Below are 19,285 nucleotides of genomic sequence, written 5' to 3' on the forward strand. Positions count from 1 at the left end.
TTGAAGACAAGCAAGCAAAACGATGAAAAAACACAGTCACGTTGGCCAGCAAAATGAATTTAAATAAAAGTCATGTCGGCTTGCAAAGGAGACACATCAGTTCACTTGGTAATGTCGGCTTGATATGGAGACATAACACCTATAAATAGGCAGCTAGAGTCACCGCAAAAGTGCAGAAGAGAATCTCGCATATCTCTGAAGAAGCTCGGATGGGTACAGGGTCTGCAACCTTGCATACTTTGAAGGAATACACTCTCGGATGGATACAGTAAGGATACTATCTTGTCACATCTGAAACCTTGCAAGAAATCTCAGTCTCCTCCTTAGTACATGTTTCGGTGCATTGCTAATGCAATCTACTCCTCGGTGGAAAGAGATGATACAAATCTCAGTGCTATGATAAATGCAGTCACAAGTGTCTACACCCTCGGCAAGAAGGATCTATATCAAACTCTGTCTCGGCTTACATATATCATAGACATAGTGACTATCTTGATTATCACTATCTCACATTCTCGGTGTATTCGAAATGAAGAGAATGATGAATCTCTATGATCTCCGTAATGATGCAACAGTAGTGAAGTTCATAGCTATGATGCGTCTCTCAATGGAAGCTCAATAATATTCTCAGTGATGTTGCAGCAGTAATGAATGTCTCTGTGGTACAGTGATGATGATGATCTCAACAGTATCAAGAAGAGGATCGGTGTCTTGGTCTTGGAGTGGCTCAATTAGTCAAGGGTCATGGTCTTGGTGTTCGTCAATTGGAATCTCTATAAGAAGAATTTTGTGGTTTTCCTCTCCAAGAGGGAGAGGTTTCCCTCTGTTATGATAGCTATTTAATGAACTAAAGAAGACACACTAACGTTAAAGAATATGCTAATAAGCTAAACATTAATAGTTATCATGCTAATAAGAATCTCATGAAGTCAATGCCCTAGATTCTTCAACATCCTTGACCCTACAAAGAGGGAAATCACTTTAGATCCTTTGTTGGTGATGCCCTTGTTGATGATGATCGATGACGACTTCTTGATGCTTCTACGATGATCTCCTACAATGGTGAGGTCCTTGCTTCAAGGAGAGTAAATTTCCTTAGAACTTTTGAAGATGATGACAATGTCCTTGATCTTGCTTCTCTAGTAAGAAACTTGATTCATGAGTCCTTTCATCTTGAGTAGGGTCTTTGTGGTCCTTTTGATGACTTAAGGATCCCAAGACTTATGTTGTTGTAGACTTCTTCTTCGATCTAGGGTTTTGATACTTCTTTGTAGATCTTGACTCCAAGATGATCTTCTTAGATTTGCTTTGATGTCTTTCTCGAGATTCGATCATTGAGTGTCCTTCTTCCTTGATTCAATCCTTTAGGACAGTTGTAACAACTCGGCTTCCTGAAGCAGCAAACAGTCCTCTTCTTCGCACATGTGGGAGGAAACAACCAAAACAAACCCAAACCAAATCAATATGCTTCGGCTTCCTGAAGCAGCAAACAGTCCTCTTCTTCGCACATGTGGGAGGAAACAACCAAAACAAACCCAAACCAAATCAATATACTTCGGCTTCCTTGACTTCCTTTTCTTCGCTTGATGTGACGCTCCTTCTCCAATTTTTCTTGCACCTTTTCTTCTATTTCAGAACCTTGATCGAATGTGTGCTTGAGAGAGGTCGAACTGCCCTATATATAGTGATCTCTCCATCAAAATGAGCCGACTTCTACTTGTGAGAAGGCCGACATGCCTTTCTCGAATCATCCTTAGGCTGAAATGTAGGAGAGCTTGTGACAAGGTCCTTGGAGGGTTATTGACACAATCAAAATATGTAACATGTCTTCAACATATGACATTGACTCCCTATACTTTATGACTTGATGACCAACCCTAAAGACCCACATGGGAGTCTTAAATAAAAACAAAATTCCTTGCTCATGAAACCCATGAGAATGCATTACAAAAATAATTTTATTTTCTTCTTTTCCTCAATTACATATGTCATTATGAAGACTGAACCTAGTTACATACCTTAATTTGGAGAATATCATAATGGTCGAAGCTTTATTGATATATCTATGAGATTTGAGGCTTCTTGGATTTGAAAATTTGCTCTACAATACTCTGATATGTAGTTTATACAGTTCCACAGGTGTGAACTAAATCTGATGTGCCAACTAAAAGGTATAGTAACTTTCCCAAAATTTGTTCATTTTTTGGCCGCTTCCCAAGAGCAAACTTGTATAATGTGCAACGAGTCCAATTCTTGAAGTGTAATTCTGGAACTTGTACTTGAGGTACTTCTATATGTCTCTTGAAATTCCTGAAGATTTCACAATCTAAAAATTTCCAAACAAGAAGATATAGCAAAAATACCAAGTTGGTCTGTTTAAAATTTATTTTAGGACTATTCACAAACCTCAACTTCCATAGGGTATAACTCCTTAAGTAAAGCAAACCAAATTCTAAAAATGGAACCAGCGATTCCCCAAGATTTCTCCTTAATATGTTCACGTTTCATTTTATGAAGCCTTACAGACCAAATATTCAACACGATTTCGCCTATGTTGCACGAAACTTCTAGGAACCCGACGTTTCGAGACGTACCGTAACCCAAAACTCCGAAACTCGGTCAAAACTCAAACATCATGTAATCATTTATGAGAGTTAATATAGACTTGGTTTTCCTTCTAAATTGTCATCTATGGGTCTTATTCCCTTTTTTTTCAATATATTGTATTATTCACTTATTTATAAATTTCTTTTTATATATATAAACATATATGACATTTCGAACAACGTTTCAGCCGACGTTTCCATTTTTGGGAGGTGACGTTTCTAAACGTATTCGTTTCAAAAACTCCGAAACATATCGACGCTTCATGCAACTTGGGCCTCAATGTGGTACAAATTCCATGGTATAAAAATTCACAAAAAAATATAGCAACAATGTCAAACTGACCTGTTTGACACAATCTAGGATATTTCAAAAATCTTGAATCAAGCTCTGAAACTTGAACCAGAGATTGCTCAAGATGTCTTTTAAAATTTCTGCAAGTTTCACCATCTAAAACCTCCAAGAGAAAAAGTTATAGTGAAAATGCCATGATGACCTGTTTGAAGCACCAAAACCTTAGGATCAAGAGTTTTGATACCAAATGTTGTGATCATTGCGCCTTAAAAATGATAAGAAACCAAGAATTACAGTACACTTTGAAGGGGAAACCTATAAATACAACGAACAAGACAATATTTGATGATCTTAAGACTATGTCTCCATAGTAAATATATGGGAGACAAAGGATACAATAATAATAAAATGGGACCATGAGGGGTTATAGCCTACATAACAATAGAACAGTAGATAAGTAATCACTCAATATCTAGGGCTTAATAAGGGGTTTATGGGTAACATGGGGCTTATATAGGGCTTAACATTATCTTATCCCTAAATTCTACTAGGGAAGACTCCCTTGTGGGGATAATATCCAACCACAGAATAGCAAGGGAATGGTTGCTACGCTTACACTAGTGATTGATCCCATTGTTGCTCCTATTCTAGAGTGCTTAGTGAGCTTTGCACTGTGATGTTATATTTTGCAATAACAGTCACAACTTCCTCAACAATGTCATCAAAACTGGACTAGTAAACCAAAAAATACATAAAATATTAACATTTTGAGAAAAAAAAAGAAAAATATACATATATAGATATAGATATAGATATATATGTGTGTGTGTGTGTGTGTGTGTGTGTGCATATGAATCCAAACCATTATACACAACCAAAATAGCACCGAGTGCAATCCATCTCTGAACAAAAATACATCAACAAAGAGGTTATAAAGATCCTTTTAGTTACTATGGTCTGTGATATGGCCTGTATCTAGAGACAAATCTTATATATAGATAAGGGCAGAAGAAAGGGGAAGGGGTTTTCATTGAAGAGAAAGTGAAAAGTGCATATCTGGAATTGTATTTTGGATTGTGAAGGGCCTTGATACATCAGTCAGTTTCACTCTGTCCCCTGTTAGTGTAAGGAACAGCCATTTAAAGTAATGCTTAATTTCAAATAAAAGAAAAACTTTTTCTAGTTAGGAAGCACCAACATTGTAACTCAAGCTAGGGCCTTAGTGTAGTGGTGGTGAGGTCACACTCCAAGGTCATGAAAACTTCAAATTAGTAAAATAAAGAGTGAAAAAATTCACTTTGCGAGTCTCGTTTACAAGGAAGACTCTTCGGAGATAAGAAACGTCACACTAGGGGTAGACTAGGTGATATCCCTACTAAGTTTGTTCCTCAGTGTTTTAGATCCGTTGTAGATAGGAGACTTCGAAGTGTCTAGGCACTTGATAGTTTTGGACTCTGCTATCCTGCCCATACACATAAATCTTACATACTATCTTGCGTGGTCCTTACTTGTCGAGTGGTAGACTTAGTAGCCTTTCCTAGGTTCTGCCTAGGTGACTGTAAGTGGGAAGTGCATGTGGTACCTAAGGCAGTTTAAAAAAAAATATGCTACAACAAATAGCTACATAACATCAAAGTCACTCCCTATATTGGGATCCTCATCACCAATATCACCTTCTAAATATTTAAATAAGATTAAAATAGCTTTACATGCTTAATTAGTGATTTTGCTTTGAGTGAAGCGTACATTGTTACTGAAGCGAACAAAGTTCCTTCTTAAGATTAATTACTCCAAAAGACTTGGAATATCAAATTATCCATTAAGGATATAAATATTATATTAAATATGTGAATAAGAATAAGAATGATGATGATAATGATTTACAATGAGAATAAGAGGCTTGCTTATATATCACGCAAGCGTCTCTTCATGAAGAGTCATGTCCTATTAGACATGCCTCTTCAACCTAATTATTAGCTTAACTTAACTATTATTTATGATTATTATCTTTTACATTATATTTATATTATTTATATATTTTATTCGTTACATTGCCTCCTTCCTCAAAAAGCTTTGTCCTCAAAGCTTGTCAATGAAAAAAAAGCTTGATCTCTTTTTCGGCTTTGAAAGTCTTTCTGTTTTGGAATAGTCATCCTCGTCGATACAAGTTGATATGATCTTCTTAGTGACAAACAAAATTGTCGCACCGAGAAGGGATTAGACCATCCCAGATTAATCTTCTGTATAGCATTCTGATCACTGGAATTTTGTGACGACTTGTTAGCATAAGACTAGATTGAGATTACATCACTATTATCCAGAACATCAGTTTGTTGTTTCGGTTCTGACTTGTTCAAATATGTAGCATGGTTGATTCGTCTGTTCTCATGATTCAAATGTCGATATGGAACCTCTTTTGTTTGATTTTTCCTTACTGGGCATGCGATAATTTTTATGTTTTCTTCTGGCGAAGATGTTGAGTTTGTTATGAAACATTCATTGGGGATGTTCATCGTTTGAGTTGCAACATCCACGCGCGTCTTTTCTTCAACTTGCTTGTCTCCTTCCTGAGTTGTGACATTCACTGAATCGGTATGTGTTGTTTTGTTATCAACTTGAATTCCTACATTTGATGCTTCCTTCTTGATAAGTTGTTGTACCTGATTTTCTAATGACTTCTTATCCTTCTTTAGTATCTTAATTTGCGTCAGCAATTTTTCACTATGGTTTTTAAGTCGAGAAACTTCTTCATTTTTGTCAATAGTGATTTTGTCAATTTCATTTTGCATATTTTGTAATACTTTTTTACCTTCTTGAGAAATTACTTCTGAAATATCCGATATATCTTCTGGCGTTACTGAATTAGGTTTCAGTGTAACATCTTGGAGCGTTATTTTCTTCTTCTTGTAAGAAAATGTTAAAAACTTTTTCTTAGTATTTAGAATAAAGGAACCTAGAGTTTTCATCCATGGTAATCCCAAAACAATGTCACTATCGTTAAAAGATAGGGTTTGCACGGTGAATTGTGAGGTAAAAGTATAATCTCCAATATTTAGGTGTAAATTGCTTATATCGTATTGTTTGCCAAAAAAATTTGTTTCAACTATATTTGATTCAGGAATCACCAATTGATTAGCACATTTAGGACTAACATAATTACTTCTTTCAGTAGGACTGATAGAGATTATGATGTCTCTTCCTGCGAGTGATCCTTTGATATTAAATAGTGTGCGAACACATGTACTACGGGTTTCAGGAAACCTTTCATTACTAGTCTCGATTTTTTTCCTTGATGTTTTTACGTAAACAATATGTCAACTGGAGCTATTTTTATTATAAAATATCACTTATTTCTCCTATATATATTTTTCAAATATTCTCCTCTTCTTCTTTTTTTTGGTTCGCTCTTTTAATAAAAAATTTATATAATAATAATTTATATATATTATAAAATTATAATTATATAAAATTTATATATACTTTTTTGAGACCCACTTTTCCTTTTATATGTAACTATATAAGGCTTATATAGTATCCTTTTTATATAATTATAATAATATTTTTTTCTCGGAAAATTTGGATGAGACGTGACTCTTGGTACGGTCGGTCACAATCTTTAGATTTGAACGATTAAAATTATTTATATCACACTTTTTTTTTCTCCAATGTTATCAAAATATCTTTTACTTTTAAAATACCATGGGCTATTACCATGGGTTGTTTTTAAAACCTCCTGTAAAAAGTAATATTTACCTTTCACGTAAAAGCTTTTGTATTCTTGTTTCTTTAACTTTTAAAATACCATGGGCTATTACCATGGGTTGTTTTTAAAACCTCTGTTAAAATGTTCTCCACGTAAAAAGTAAAATGTATTCCTTTTGTTTTTTCTTTTTCTTTTTTTTTCCTTTAACTTTTTAAAATACCCTTTAACTTTTTAAAATACCATGGGCAATTACCATGGGTTGTTTTCAAAACCACGGGCTTCTCCACGTAAAAAGCTTTAAATATACTTGGTATGAGATTTTGTATCCGTTTTGTTTTTTGTTTTTTTTTACTTTTTATTTTCTTCTTCTTTTTTTAATTTATTCACTTATATTTTTTTTTTGGTTAATTTTTTTTTTAATGGCCAAAGGCCTAAAAAATGGAGAATCTCCCAATATATAGCGAAACGCTTCAATTATGACAGCAACAACGTTGATGATAGGTTGATAACCAAAGGCTTGGTGATCAGCCAAACGTGGCTCTGATACCAAATGAAGCGAACAAAGTTCCTTCTTAAGATTAATTACTCCAAAAGACTTCGAATATCAAATTATCCATTAAGGATATAAATATTATATTAAATATGTGAATAAGAATAAGAATGATGATGATAATGATTTACAATGACAATAAGAGGCTTGCTTATATATCACGCAAGCATCTCTTCATGAAGAGTCATGTCCTATTAGACATGCCTCTTCAACCTAATTATTAGCTTAACTTAACTATTATTTATGATTATTATCTTTTACATTATATTTATATTATTTATATATTTTATTCGTTACAGTTACTAAGGTCATGATAGAGGAGTTCAATAATCAATGGCCATCAACATCGAGGTACATAGAGGGCTTGGTGCTCTCAATTAAATGTCAATTCCATATCCTCATACATGACATAATCTAGTGGGAATGTTTCAATCCTACCAATCTTGAAATCTTGTGAACTGTTAAATCTGCTGAATTTTGAATGGGATCTAAAATTCTCCTTTCCATAAGAGATCTAATGAGGTTGGAACCATTCTCAAGCATCCTGAAACAATTAATGATAATGTTAACAAATTTAAGTAAATTTAAGTAATGTTAAAAATAGATTTCCCCATATTTGCTTGATGGAAAACAGTCACAGTATACTCAGATCTCACTCCTCAAACTCATTTTTGCGAAATGAGGGTTAAATGACCAAGAATTTCTTTATAAAGTAATATTGACACAAATAGAGTGACAATTTTCCAATTATCCCAATAGTTACCTAAATTTATCACAATAAATTGAAATTATTGCAATAATTTAAATTTTTAAATGGGCAAATTATCACGACATATACTACCAATATTATTGCCAAGGTTGGTTTTGGCAATATTATCGCAATAATTTCAATATATCAGCAATATCAGCAATAAGTACAACTCTGCTGCTTACCAAAATCTGTCATGACCTTTCAAGTCTAACTGCCAGCATGAGCAGGCTTATCAAAAACTGGTGAACTGACCAAGCATATCAATGAGGGTTAAATGACCAAGAATTTCTTTATAAAGTAATATTGACACAAATAGAGTGACAATTTTTCAAATTATCCCAATAGTTACCTAAATTTATCACAATAAATTGAAATTATTGCAATAATTTAAATTTTTAAATGGGCAAATTATCACGACATATACTACCAATATTATTGCCAAGGTTGGTTTTGGCAATATTATCGCAATAATTTCAATATATCAGCAATATCATCAATAAGTACAACTCTGCTGCTTACCAAAATCTGTCATGACCTTTCAAGTCTAACTGCCAGCATGAGCAGGCTTATAAAAAACTGGTGAACTGACCAGGCATATCACAGTGCAATTTGAAGCATGCGTATTAACTAAGACAAAAAAATAGTTGCTCACCTGGTGGTCCAGTCAAAAGAATTCGAGAACAAACAGTGACCAAATTTGACACATATTTGATATAATCTGGCTTCTTGAGAAACACATACATGGCATCCAATAGTGCAGTCTTTGTATTATCCCTGTTACAGACAACCACGTTAATTTGGCAAAAGGAACTTAAGAATAAGGGTTTGTAGTTGTAATATCACAAATAAGAACACCAAAGAAATTACAAAGCAGAATAAGGCACTATCCACTCTATAATCTCATCAAAACCTTTCAAAAACAGGTCAAGAGAAGTGAAGCAAGAGAAGAAGTAAATAATTAACCAAAACAAGTTACATCAGGCTAATGTGGACAAACTTATTTAACTACAAATTCAATGCTCAACAAAATGCATGTTTGGCATGCATTTCAGATTATACAAATTGAAACATCGGTGTATTCAATTGAAAAGCTTTCTACTCCTTCACAGAAAGAGCACCCTTTGATGAATCAGACAAATGAAACACTTTAAAATAGTCTTTTCAAATGAATTATTTTCTCAAATTAGCCAATATATTAACCCACAATTATATCATTCCACAGCAATGAAATAAGTATCCATTCTTTTACATTTCCCATACACAGTCTAAAGTGGTAACATGTGATTATTGAAAACAATACTAGTCCTATAACTTTCGTATCAATCATATGTGCAGAGAATGGCAAGATCACTCGTTCAAAGATAGAAAGAGCATTAACCAACTTAGGAATGTAACATTCTTATGTGAGCAACATTTATGGTTGTTGGGTTGTTTCATGGACATGGACAACTATCATTCAATTACCAATTTGTCATGGGCTTGGATCATTATCAGTTTTTCCATATGTATGGTTTGATATTCATTGAAGTCACAATGTGAATCCTTGTATACATTGTCATTCCAAGCAATAAAAATATTATCAACGTTCTATAGCTTGTAAATTGTGTCAGATTCATTACTCGCTTCTTAGACTCTCTCATATCTTTCAGTGCCAACTTAAGCAACGCAACTTGAGGCTTATCCTAAACTCTCTATAAAAATATATGGTAGGATGTAGTTGTTTGGTGAGGAAGCAACCACTATCAAGAACTTGCATTTCTTTTTACTTAATAATACTTAATTCATAATGGATTGTGTACTCAGAGTTGAAATGATGGTAATCTTCACTCGGGGTTATTTGATATTATGGCTAAGCACCTCTGTTATTGTATTACTAGGTTAAGGTTTTACAGCTGACCTAGTGAACTTTACTTTAGATTATTCCAGGTGCCCTAGTCCAACCTAGGCATATAGTTGGCCCATAACCCACTTATGGAGGAATGCACCCCATCTCATAAGCTATGTATAAATACACACCTCATGAGTCAATTGTAAAATCATATTAATTAATTGGTGACTTGACTTTTTTTAGCCTACAAGCACCCACATCTCGTGTTCATCATTAAGTGTTGTTACATTGTACCGTGTTTTTCTTGACTAGATTAGGGTTTGTCGGCAAGTTCACCATGGATCCACTATCTACTTGTGATCTTAACATGGTATCAAGGCCAATGTGGACTCTTAATTTTCTATCCAATGCTATATCAAGGTTGTTTCGTCCTGAAACTAGGGTTTTTCAAAATCTCTTTCTAAAACAAGAAACATATATCTAGGGTTTTACCCTTCATTCCAACAACACACTCCTTTGTCAGTTTTCTGGTTTTTCCAATGATTCAAAATAAAAACTTGTAGATTTGTGCCCTTTCCTAGGGCAGTGAATTCCTCTTTTCTTACTTCTCAGCCAAAATACTACAGTGTATTCTGGGCAGTGGTGGTCGTAGGGTTTGCAGGTGGAGCAGATGTGAACCTCTTCTCCCTCATTCAATTGCTTTCTTCAAGTTTGGGCTGATATCTCTCCAACATGCTTACTCTATGGCTTTTTCCCTCTAAGGAGAATGCTACCTGTTACCCACCAAAATGGGTAACCCTATAGGAGAACTTTTTCTCCTATTCTTGATAGACAGTCGATCAACCATGTAGCCAGCAACCCTTGACAGTGACCACTAGCTGATGATGTGCAATATATCTCCACCACTTGCATCAACCATATGCTTCTCACCCCTCTGGGATGAGCACATGAACGAAGGTGGGCTTCCTCTCAAAAGGTACTTTGATCATTTTGCAATTAGGTATTTATGCTTGTATGTTTTTGGGCATTTGGTATGGATTATGGGGTGATCTGGAAAAAGGATGGGTTTTGGTCATAGTCTTGTTATCTGACCTTAAATGGGGGGTTAATCTTCGATCCTAGTCTAGTGGGACCTCCCCTAATGGCCAAACAGGTATAGGAGAAGCATTTGGGAAGCCCTAATTGAGATAGCGTAATTTTGTTTATCCCAATGTCATACTTAACAATTTTCATCATACATTACAAGCCCTTATCTCACCTCCATTCTTCAGGTTCAACTAACCATTGGTTCTTTGGGATTTGACACCCATATGTCCACATAACTCGGCTAGGCCCAGAAACTTTGCCTTAGGAGGTTGATGCAACTAAAAAAAACAAAAAGAGCATACCATGGCCATAGTGAAACAAAAATCAAAATGCAAAAGATGGCTAGGGACATACAAATTAGGACATGGGAAAAAGCCTAGCATAAGCTCTACCTCACTCATTATGGAAATCACCTGGTTCCTAAGCACGTCACTCCATTACATCAAAAGAAGAAACCCTTGCATGTCCTAGCCCTAATGAGTGATAAACTGACTCATCATTAAGGGGTAATACAATTGCCACATCATTCAAAGCAAGCTCTGATCCTTGGCCTATGAGCAGCAATACAAAGGAAAAAAAATCAAGAAGAGAGAAAAATACGCACAAGAGAGGAGGAAAACAAAGGTCGAGTTGGTTACTCATGCATCCACGATTGCTCCCTCCTCACATCTATACACTCAAGATGTGGATCCCCCATCACTCGATCCCTTTGACCATGGCACTTGGCCATGACGTCTAGTCCCCTCCGTTGCAATCACTATTATTCAATAACACCTATCAATTGAAGGGTGGATTGAGGAAATATTACTTCCCCTTAGGGGTTGGAAGCACCTAATAGTGTTGTCCTTTAGCCACTCCTACCTAAGGAGGAAACACATTGTGAATTCAAGGCCCTAATTTTGGAAAGGGATCCTTATTTGAAGTATTAAATAGCCCATGACACTCAAGCTTGGTTCACTTAGAGGCAATAATGATTTTTGTCCCTGATGACTAGTTGCTTTCACTAGAATCTCTATTGTGATCGTCAAGTGGTTTAAAAACCCATGTCTTGGGCACCTTACCCATGGGTACTCGGGCCATCAAAGGAGTATATTGGCACTGTCAAGAGAAGTGTTGAGACTCTTGGGTCTCCTAGCAACACCATCATATCGCACATATACCAGAGCACTCCTTGCACCCAGGACACTATGACACTTTACACTGGATTTGATGATTCTTCAGGACGACACACCTGGACCAAGCATGACCCCAAGTTGGCCTTAGCACCTTATGAGGGATGGTAGCTAATTCAGGGCCCAAATGAGGATGATCTTACCTTTAGAGACTTGGGAGGCCTAGTAGCACACAAAAATCCCTCAACGTTGGAGCAGAGATGGACACTTTTCACAATTGGAGACCCATAAAGACCACTTTTTGGTACCCCAACTAGATTTTGGACCATGGAGAGCCATTGAGGTAGATTTGAGGGCCAAATCATGACTTTCACATGCTTCTACATCACATTTGGCACCTTCTACCACTTGGACATGGCATTTGGAGGCTATTTCATGCACAACGTCGGCCCTAGAAGCCTAGCAACTCACACGTGTGGGCTTGTTTGAGCATTTATGATCAAAAGCTAGTGGGTTGGCTTGTACCCCAAGGAATTCTTGTGATTTAACTTGTTATTAGGGGATTTCAGGCTAATATTAGGACTCATTCTCCTTATATAAATAGAGGAGAGGATCATTTCGTTTCATCGTCATCACTTGAACTACTTTGGCCCTCCTTGGGAGAATTTTGGTCGCTTATATCTTTGGAGAGATGTGTGTTGGCATTATGGCACAGGTTTGGCACTATGGCACAGGTGTTGTCCTTGATGGCAACTCACTCAAAATGGCAGATCACAGTTCAGGCTCTCAAATTGAAATAAATGAGGTATACGCAGGTTACTCGTAACAAAGTCGCGTATACACGCGGGTGTACCGATCAGAAGGCGCGTATACGTATGCACGCACGTTCATGCAAAAGAAAAGCGCGTACATGTGGGAAAACTTATAGTTGGTCCATGGTATTTAGTCCGACATAATTGAACCTATGGTTTTGATCCTTGGTATTGCATTCCAAGTGTTGAACCCAAGTATTGGGTCCCTAGTATTGGATCTCTATGGTTTTGGACCATGGTTTGAGTAAGGCCTAAGACTATAAAAAGAGAATGAAATCATTTGGCAAGAGTATGGACTTATGCATTGAATATCTTAAGAGGAGCATGATCTGGAATACTAGTGATTGGTTGGTGAGATATAGCTAGATCTGAATCAAGGAGGAGCCTGAGCATTACAAGATGGTTAAGTTCCATTGAAGGGTCAAGATCTCAAGGCTTGAATAAGTAGTATCATTGTGTGATTTTGACAATGTTGCACAAAGCGCGATCGGGATTTAATCGGCGCCGGGAAAAAAGCGGAAAAAATCGACAAAAGCGGGAAAAAAGCGTTTGGCACAAAAATATTCATTTTTTTTCATTTTTTTTCAATTTTTTTAATATCTAAACCATCTACAACATAAAATAAATACATTGACACATAAATATGATAAAAAAACTAATATATAAGATGTTTAATATCATTTCTAGCGCTAAAATCACACATAACATTGAATCATGTCCTGAATAGTAAGTCCTGAGTCCCAAGTCCAACTCAGCCTCAAAATATCAACAAAAAATATGATAATGTATCTCATCATGTCATAATGTCATATACAATAAAATGAAAGTCTAATCCTATTGATTTCCTCTGCCCCTCTTGCGAGAATATGGCACAGCTTTCTCTTTCCCTCTAGATGTAGAAGCTGGTGCCTGTGCTGGTGGAAATGGCAGTGGAGTCTGACGTGCTCTAGAAGCTGAAGAACTAGTAGTAGCAGCTACAGGAGGCTGAGGTGGACGGAGACCACGTCCTCTACTGGTGGTAGTGGTAGCCTGGGTAGGCGGTGTCACCTCCTCCTCCTGCTCCTCCAACTCCTCCTCCTCCTGCTCCTGCTCCTGCTCCTGCTCCTCCTCCTCCTCCTCCTCCCCCTCCTCCTCCCCCTCATCCTGCACTAACCAATCCTCAGTGGGATCCATGAGAAGCCTCTCGGTCTCAACCCTCCATTCAGCAGTGGTGTCAATCCCATCCAATGAGATGGCTTCCGTATCAGGTGTCTTCTCTAGTTGTTTCACCCACAATCGAAGATTGTAGTAGACATAGACCATGTCATTAAGTCTATGGGACTCCAACCTGTACAAAGTTCATGAAATAATAAATTAATAATTAATAATTAATATTATAAAAAAAATATTGTTTAAAACTTTAATGAATTCAAAAATTTATTTGGAAATTTGCAATATTTTAAATGTTTAAGTGTTAACCTATTGCGCTTCTTGTTGTGTATTTTTTCAAATACACTCCAATTGCGCTCACATCCCGAGGAGCTGCATGTTTGGCTGAGGATGCGTACGGCAAGATTTTGCAAAAGGGGTACTCTGCCACCATACATCTTCCACCATGCGTCTACAACAAAATTACAAATAAAATTTTAAATAAACATAAGAAAAAAATGGAATTTGAAGAAACAATGAAATTTGAAACAAAGTTACAAAGTACATACTACAAACTAAAAAATACCTGGCATTTTAACCGTCCTATCAATGACAGCCATCTCAAAGCCAAATGTGCCACCTGACAACTTATATTGCTCAATTTGTCTAGAGATCTCCATACGTTCTTCTGGAGATCTCACCATCTTCTGGACATAGGTTAATAATCCTTCCACGACCTCAACATCAAAATTAAACCCACATGCATAAGAAAATGCAGGGTTCAAGAAAAGCCCAGCAGCATGAATGGGACGATGGAGTGTGTTGTTCCATCGCTCATCAATGACGTTCCATAGAAGGAGTTGTCTCTGGAACCCATCATCTCCCTTGTCATCATAGTAGGACCGAATGGCTTCTTTGGCCCTGTCCATGGCTTCATACAAATAGCCCATTGCGGGCTTCTCACCATCAACCAACCGAAGAACCTTTACCAAAGGTTCTGTAACAGCGCACACCTCCTGCACTCCCGCCCAGAAGTCTTCCTGGTATGAAACTAGTCTGCAGACAGCCTCTCCTTCTGGTTTGCGGCTCATTGACGAAGCACGCCACTCCTCTGAAAGAAACATTCTCTTCAAATCCCACATAGAATTCAAGAGGGATTGAAGAGATATGAAACTCGTCGCAAACCGTGTAATGGCGGGGCGCACCAACTCTTTGTTGTTGGTGCATTTTCTCATCAAGCTAAGCACAGATGTGTGATTGTAAATAAATTTTGTGATGCTTTTTGATGAGTCAACAACCTCTTTGACAAAGGGAATTTTCCCTATGTCCTCTAACATCAAATCAATACAATGGGCAGCACAAGGTGTCCAAAATAAAGCAGGATGCCTGTCCATAAGCATTCTACCAGCAGCAACATAATTTGCAGCATTGTCCGTTATGACTTGGACAACATTTTCTGCACCCACCTCCAAAATAAACACATCCAGCAAATCACATAAAGTTTTTGCATCTTTGATTTGATGAGTTGCATCAACAGATTTGATAAACATAGTCCCCTTGGGACAACTAACCAAGAAGTTTATAAGGGTTCTCCCCTTTTGGTCAGTCCAACCATCTGACATAACAGTGCATCCTGTTTGTGCCCATGATGCCCTAAAATCCTCCAATCTTTGGGTGCAGTCACGCTTTTCATCTTGAAGAAGCCGGCCTCTGAAATCATGAAGAGAAGGGATTTTGTACCCCGGGCCAACACTGGCAATAGCATCAACAGTAGGTTGGAAAAATGGATTATTCCTTATAATGCTGAAAGGAATATCACTCCAGAGGAGAAATTTTGTCATCAACTTGTCAGCTTGTTCTTTTTCAGTTCTTTTTAGCATTGAACCAATAGTTGGTTGTGAACCAGGTGTGGTTCGAGGAACAAAATATGATGATGCAGCTACCGGATTGACTGACGCTGCAGTAGAACCAGTGCCACTTGGCCCACTTCCTTCAGCTGACCTTTTTAGTTGCCTTTTGAGTTCTTCTTTGGCCTCTCTAGTGTGCTCTAATTCTCCCAATGCTCTCATGGCTTTTTGGATAATTTCAGCATTTGTATTTAGACAGGGCCCCACATCATGTCCAGGGATTTGTGCAAGGTGGAACTTCAACCTGTACACCCCCCCGAATATTTCCTTTCCACACAACTTGCAATACAAGTTTTGTCTATCATTCGGAGTTTTAGGGTCACCATATTCCCAGAAAGGATCCAATTTCCTTGGCATGTTTGTTTTTGAATTTTGAATTTGCAAACCTATGGAAAAAATTAAAAATAAGGATTAGGAAATAGGAATTTAGGATTACATAATACAAATTACAATTTAGCATTTGCAAAATTACAAGTTAATTATTTCCAAAATCCCAATTTCTAAACCCAAGTTACCCAACCAAATGCCAATGGCAAATGCCAAAAAACAATGAAAATTCAAAAAAAATAAACAATGTTTAAAGAAAATGAGAAAATAAAAATAAAAAATTGGTTCTCATAGTCATAACAAATTACCCATCCCAAATCAATGAAAAATTTCAAAAAATTCTTTAAAAACAATGAAAACCAAAGTTTTTATAGAAACAAAACCAAAAAAAATTAATCTACATACCTCTTTTATAGACAAATTGGTGATCTTGGCTTGGATTCCTCCTAAAAACGCTTGGATTCGCTCCCAAATCCGACGGAAACCCTTCAGCTCCTCTCCCTCACCTCTTCTCCTCCTCCTCCGCGCGGCGACAGCACAATGAATTAAAAAAAAATCGAATTTGCCATATAAAAGCCCGCTGCCCGCGCCTCTGCCGATTTTTTCCTTGAAAATCGCGATTTTTTCGAAAAAATCGCGATGTTTTCAAAAAATCGCGATTTTTTCGATAAAAATCGGTATAAAAAAAAAGTGGCGATTTTTACGGATAAAAATCGCGATTTGATCGGGCAAATGAAAAAATCGCGCTTTTCCGATAAAATCGCGATTTTATCGCGATTTTAACAACACTGGATTTTGATCTATTATACTTGGCGCATGATTAGATCTATAAATCTGATAATCTGGGTTTAACTGATGTCTGATTAAATAAAAGAATAAATTATCTTTTATAGATTTGTACGCAGGTTCGGCACGTCAGAGGCGCGTATACACGCAGGTTAAGCAAGTGAAGACTGCGTATACACTGGTTGAATTTGACATAGTTGCGTATGTACGCAGGTTTATATTGGTGAAGTAGCGTACATTTCTTGAAATATGTTTTAGCTGCTTCAGTTTATTGCTGCAGTGCTCTGGGTTCAGAATTGGTGGTTGGTTACTGGCACTGTTTTCTGGTTATAGCATTCTGAGAAGTTATTGGTTGATTCAGTATTTGTTTGTACAAAGGGTTTGGTTAATGCAGATACTTGATGTTTGATTGATATTCATGGATCCCGTCTGAAAATTTATGAAACGTGGTCCCTGGAAGAAAAGAGAAGGTTGTAGCCTTCTGTAGGTCAGCACCTACGTACTAGTACCTCAGCTAGTACAAGAGCTAAAGGGGTTGTAGCTCCCTTCCAGGAGAACCTGGAGAACGAGAGAAGGTTGTAGCCTTCTGCAGGTTGAAGCCTGCGTTCTGGTATAAGACTACGCCAGTACAGAATCGTTGTAAAAAGAAGTTTCTAATTGAAAGAAGATAGAGACATATTGCAGCAGGTGGTTTTCACCCACATTGGGTTTCCACCTTATATCTTGTGTTCTTTTGTGTGACTGTCTGCTCTACTTTTCTACTGTTATATGGTTCTAACACACAAATTAATGATCAACATCTGAAGAATAAATTAAAATATAAGTCTACAAGTTATACGCGAGTTTCATTAGCCAGAGTTGCGTATACACGTTGTTTTCATTAACTGAAGTAGCATATACAAATCTTTGTATAAATTGAAAAAGAATTTGACTTAATAACACTGATTCATCATGAGCAACTACGAAAAGGAGGCATCAATCAGGCCACCAATTTTTGATGTGAGCAACTTCGTCTATTGGAAGGTAAGAATCACTGCCTATCTTCAATCTCTTGGTACAGAAGTTTGGGGTATTGTGGAAACAGGATACACATTTCCTTCAGCAACTCCTACAGATACGACTAGTAAGAAGCAGTATGAAACAAATGCAAAGGTTGTCAATACTCTATTAGGGAGTCTATCTCAATCAGAATTCGTCAAGGTTATGCAGCTCAAAACCGCAAAAGAAATATGGGACAAGATCGTTCTGAGCTATGAAGGAGATGATCAGGTAAAACGGGCAAAACTTCAAACTCTCGGAATTCAGTATGAAAATCTCATAATGCACAATGACGAAAGCGTGGCTAACTATTTCCTTCGTATAGATGAGATTGTTAATTGTATGAAAAACTTGGGTGAAAAAATAAAGGAAGTTGTTTTGGTTGAAAAGGTTCTAAGATCTTTGTCTCCTAAATTTGATTCAAAAGTTTCTGCCATTGAAGAAAAGCAGAATCTACAGAGCCTTACCATGTCACAGCTGCACGGAATCCTAACTGCTTACAAAATGAGAAAAGGGGGACCATCAGACAGGAGAGAAGCTGCATTCAAAGCCTCAGGAAAAGGAGATTACAATGAGTCAGAACATATGTCAGAAGAAGAGGAAGAATCTAATTTTGTCAAGAACCTTCAACGGGGAACTGGAAGATTCAGAGGTAAGCTGCCTTTCAAATGCTTTGCTTGTGGGAGAGTCAGTCATTATGCTGCCAAGTGTCCTCATAAAGATAAACTTGACAAAGGTAAGGAACCAGTTAGATGGAACATAAAACAAAATGTAAATAAGAAGAGCTATTACACACATGAAGACAGTGATGGATATTCAATTAGTGATGAAGATGAACAACGTAATGATTATAGACTTTTGATGGCTTTTGAAGATGATGATTTGTTGGATGCTATAGATGAAGAAGGTCTCTATGAAGAAATTTCTAAACTCAAAATTTGTATAGAAGAAAAGAATATGATTATAGATACTCTGACATTCCAACTTGCTGAAAGAGAAAAACACAATGAAAAGTTAGAATGTGAAATTGTGGGACTTAGAAAAGATATTGAGAAAACAAAAGCTCTTAATCTTAAATTTGCTAAAGGATCTGAAACTTTAGATGAGATTATCAAAGTGCAGCGTTCTCCTCTAATCAAAATAGGTCTTGGATATACTGAAGAAGCATCTCAAGCACAGAAGCCATCCACCTCCAAAAGTTATCTTGATGCAGCAAGGAGAAGTGAACAGGTTGACAATCCACAGCAAAAGCATAATGCAGATCACCAAGTAAATCAGGGACAATTTACCTCAAGAATGAACAAAGACTACCAGTTAAATCGGGGGCAAGCTACTTCAAGGATGAACAGAAGTTACAAC

General features: G+C 36.9%; 1 protein-coding gene across 3 annotated transcripts in view; it reads right to left on the minus strand.

The window, feature by feature from the left end:
• The window catches only part of LOC149197887 (uncharacterized), a 408,075-nt gene that overhangs the window by 325,915 nt on the left and 62,875 nt on the right, over positions 1-19,285 (minus strand). For all 3 annotated transcript variants that reach the window (XM_089406020.1, XM_089406021.1, XM_089406019.1), the window contains exon 3: positions 8,555-8,676. In XM_089406020.1, the coding sequence (XP_089262146.1) occupies positions 8,555-8,676 (122 nt within the window). The remainder of the gene's footprint in view (positions 1-8,554; positions 8,677-19,285) is intronic.

The sequence above is a fragment of the Pinus tabuliformis genome, chromosome 2_2 (assembly GCF_031772625.1).
Source record: "Pinus tabuliformis cultivar Carrire ecotype Pingquan chromosome 2_2, CPIR1, whole genome shotgun sequence".
Taxonomy (NCBI): domain Eukaryota; kingdom Viridiplantae; phylum Streptophyta; class Pinopsida; order Pinales; family Pinaceae; genus Pinus; species Pinus tabuliformis.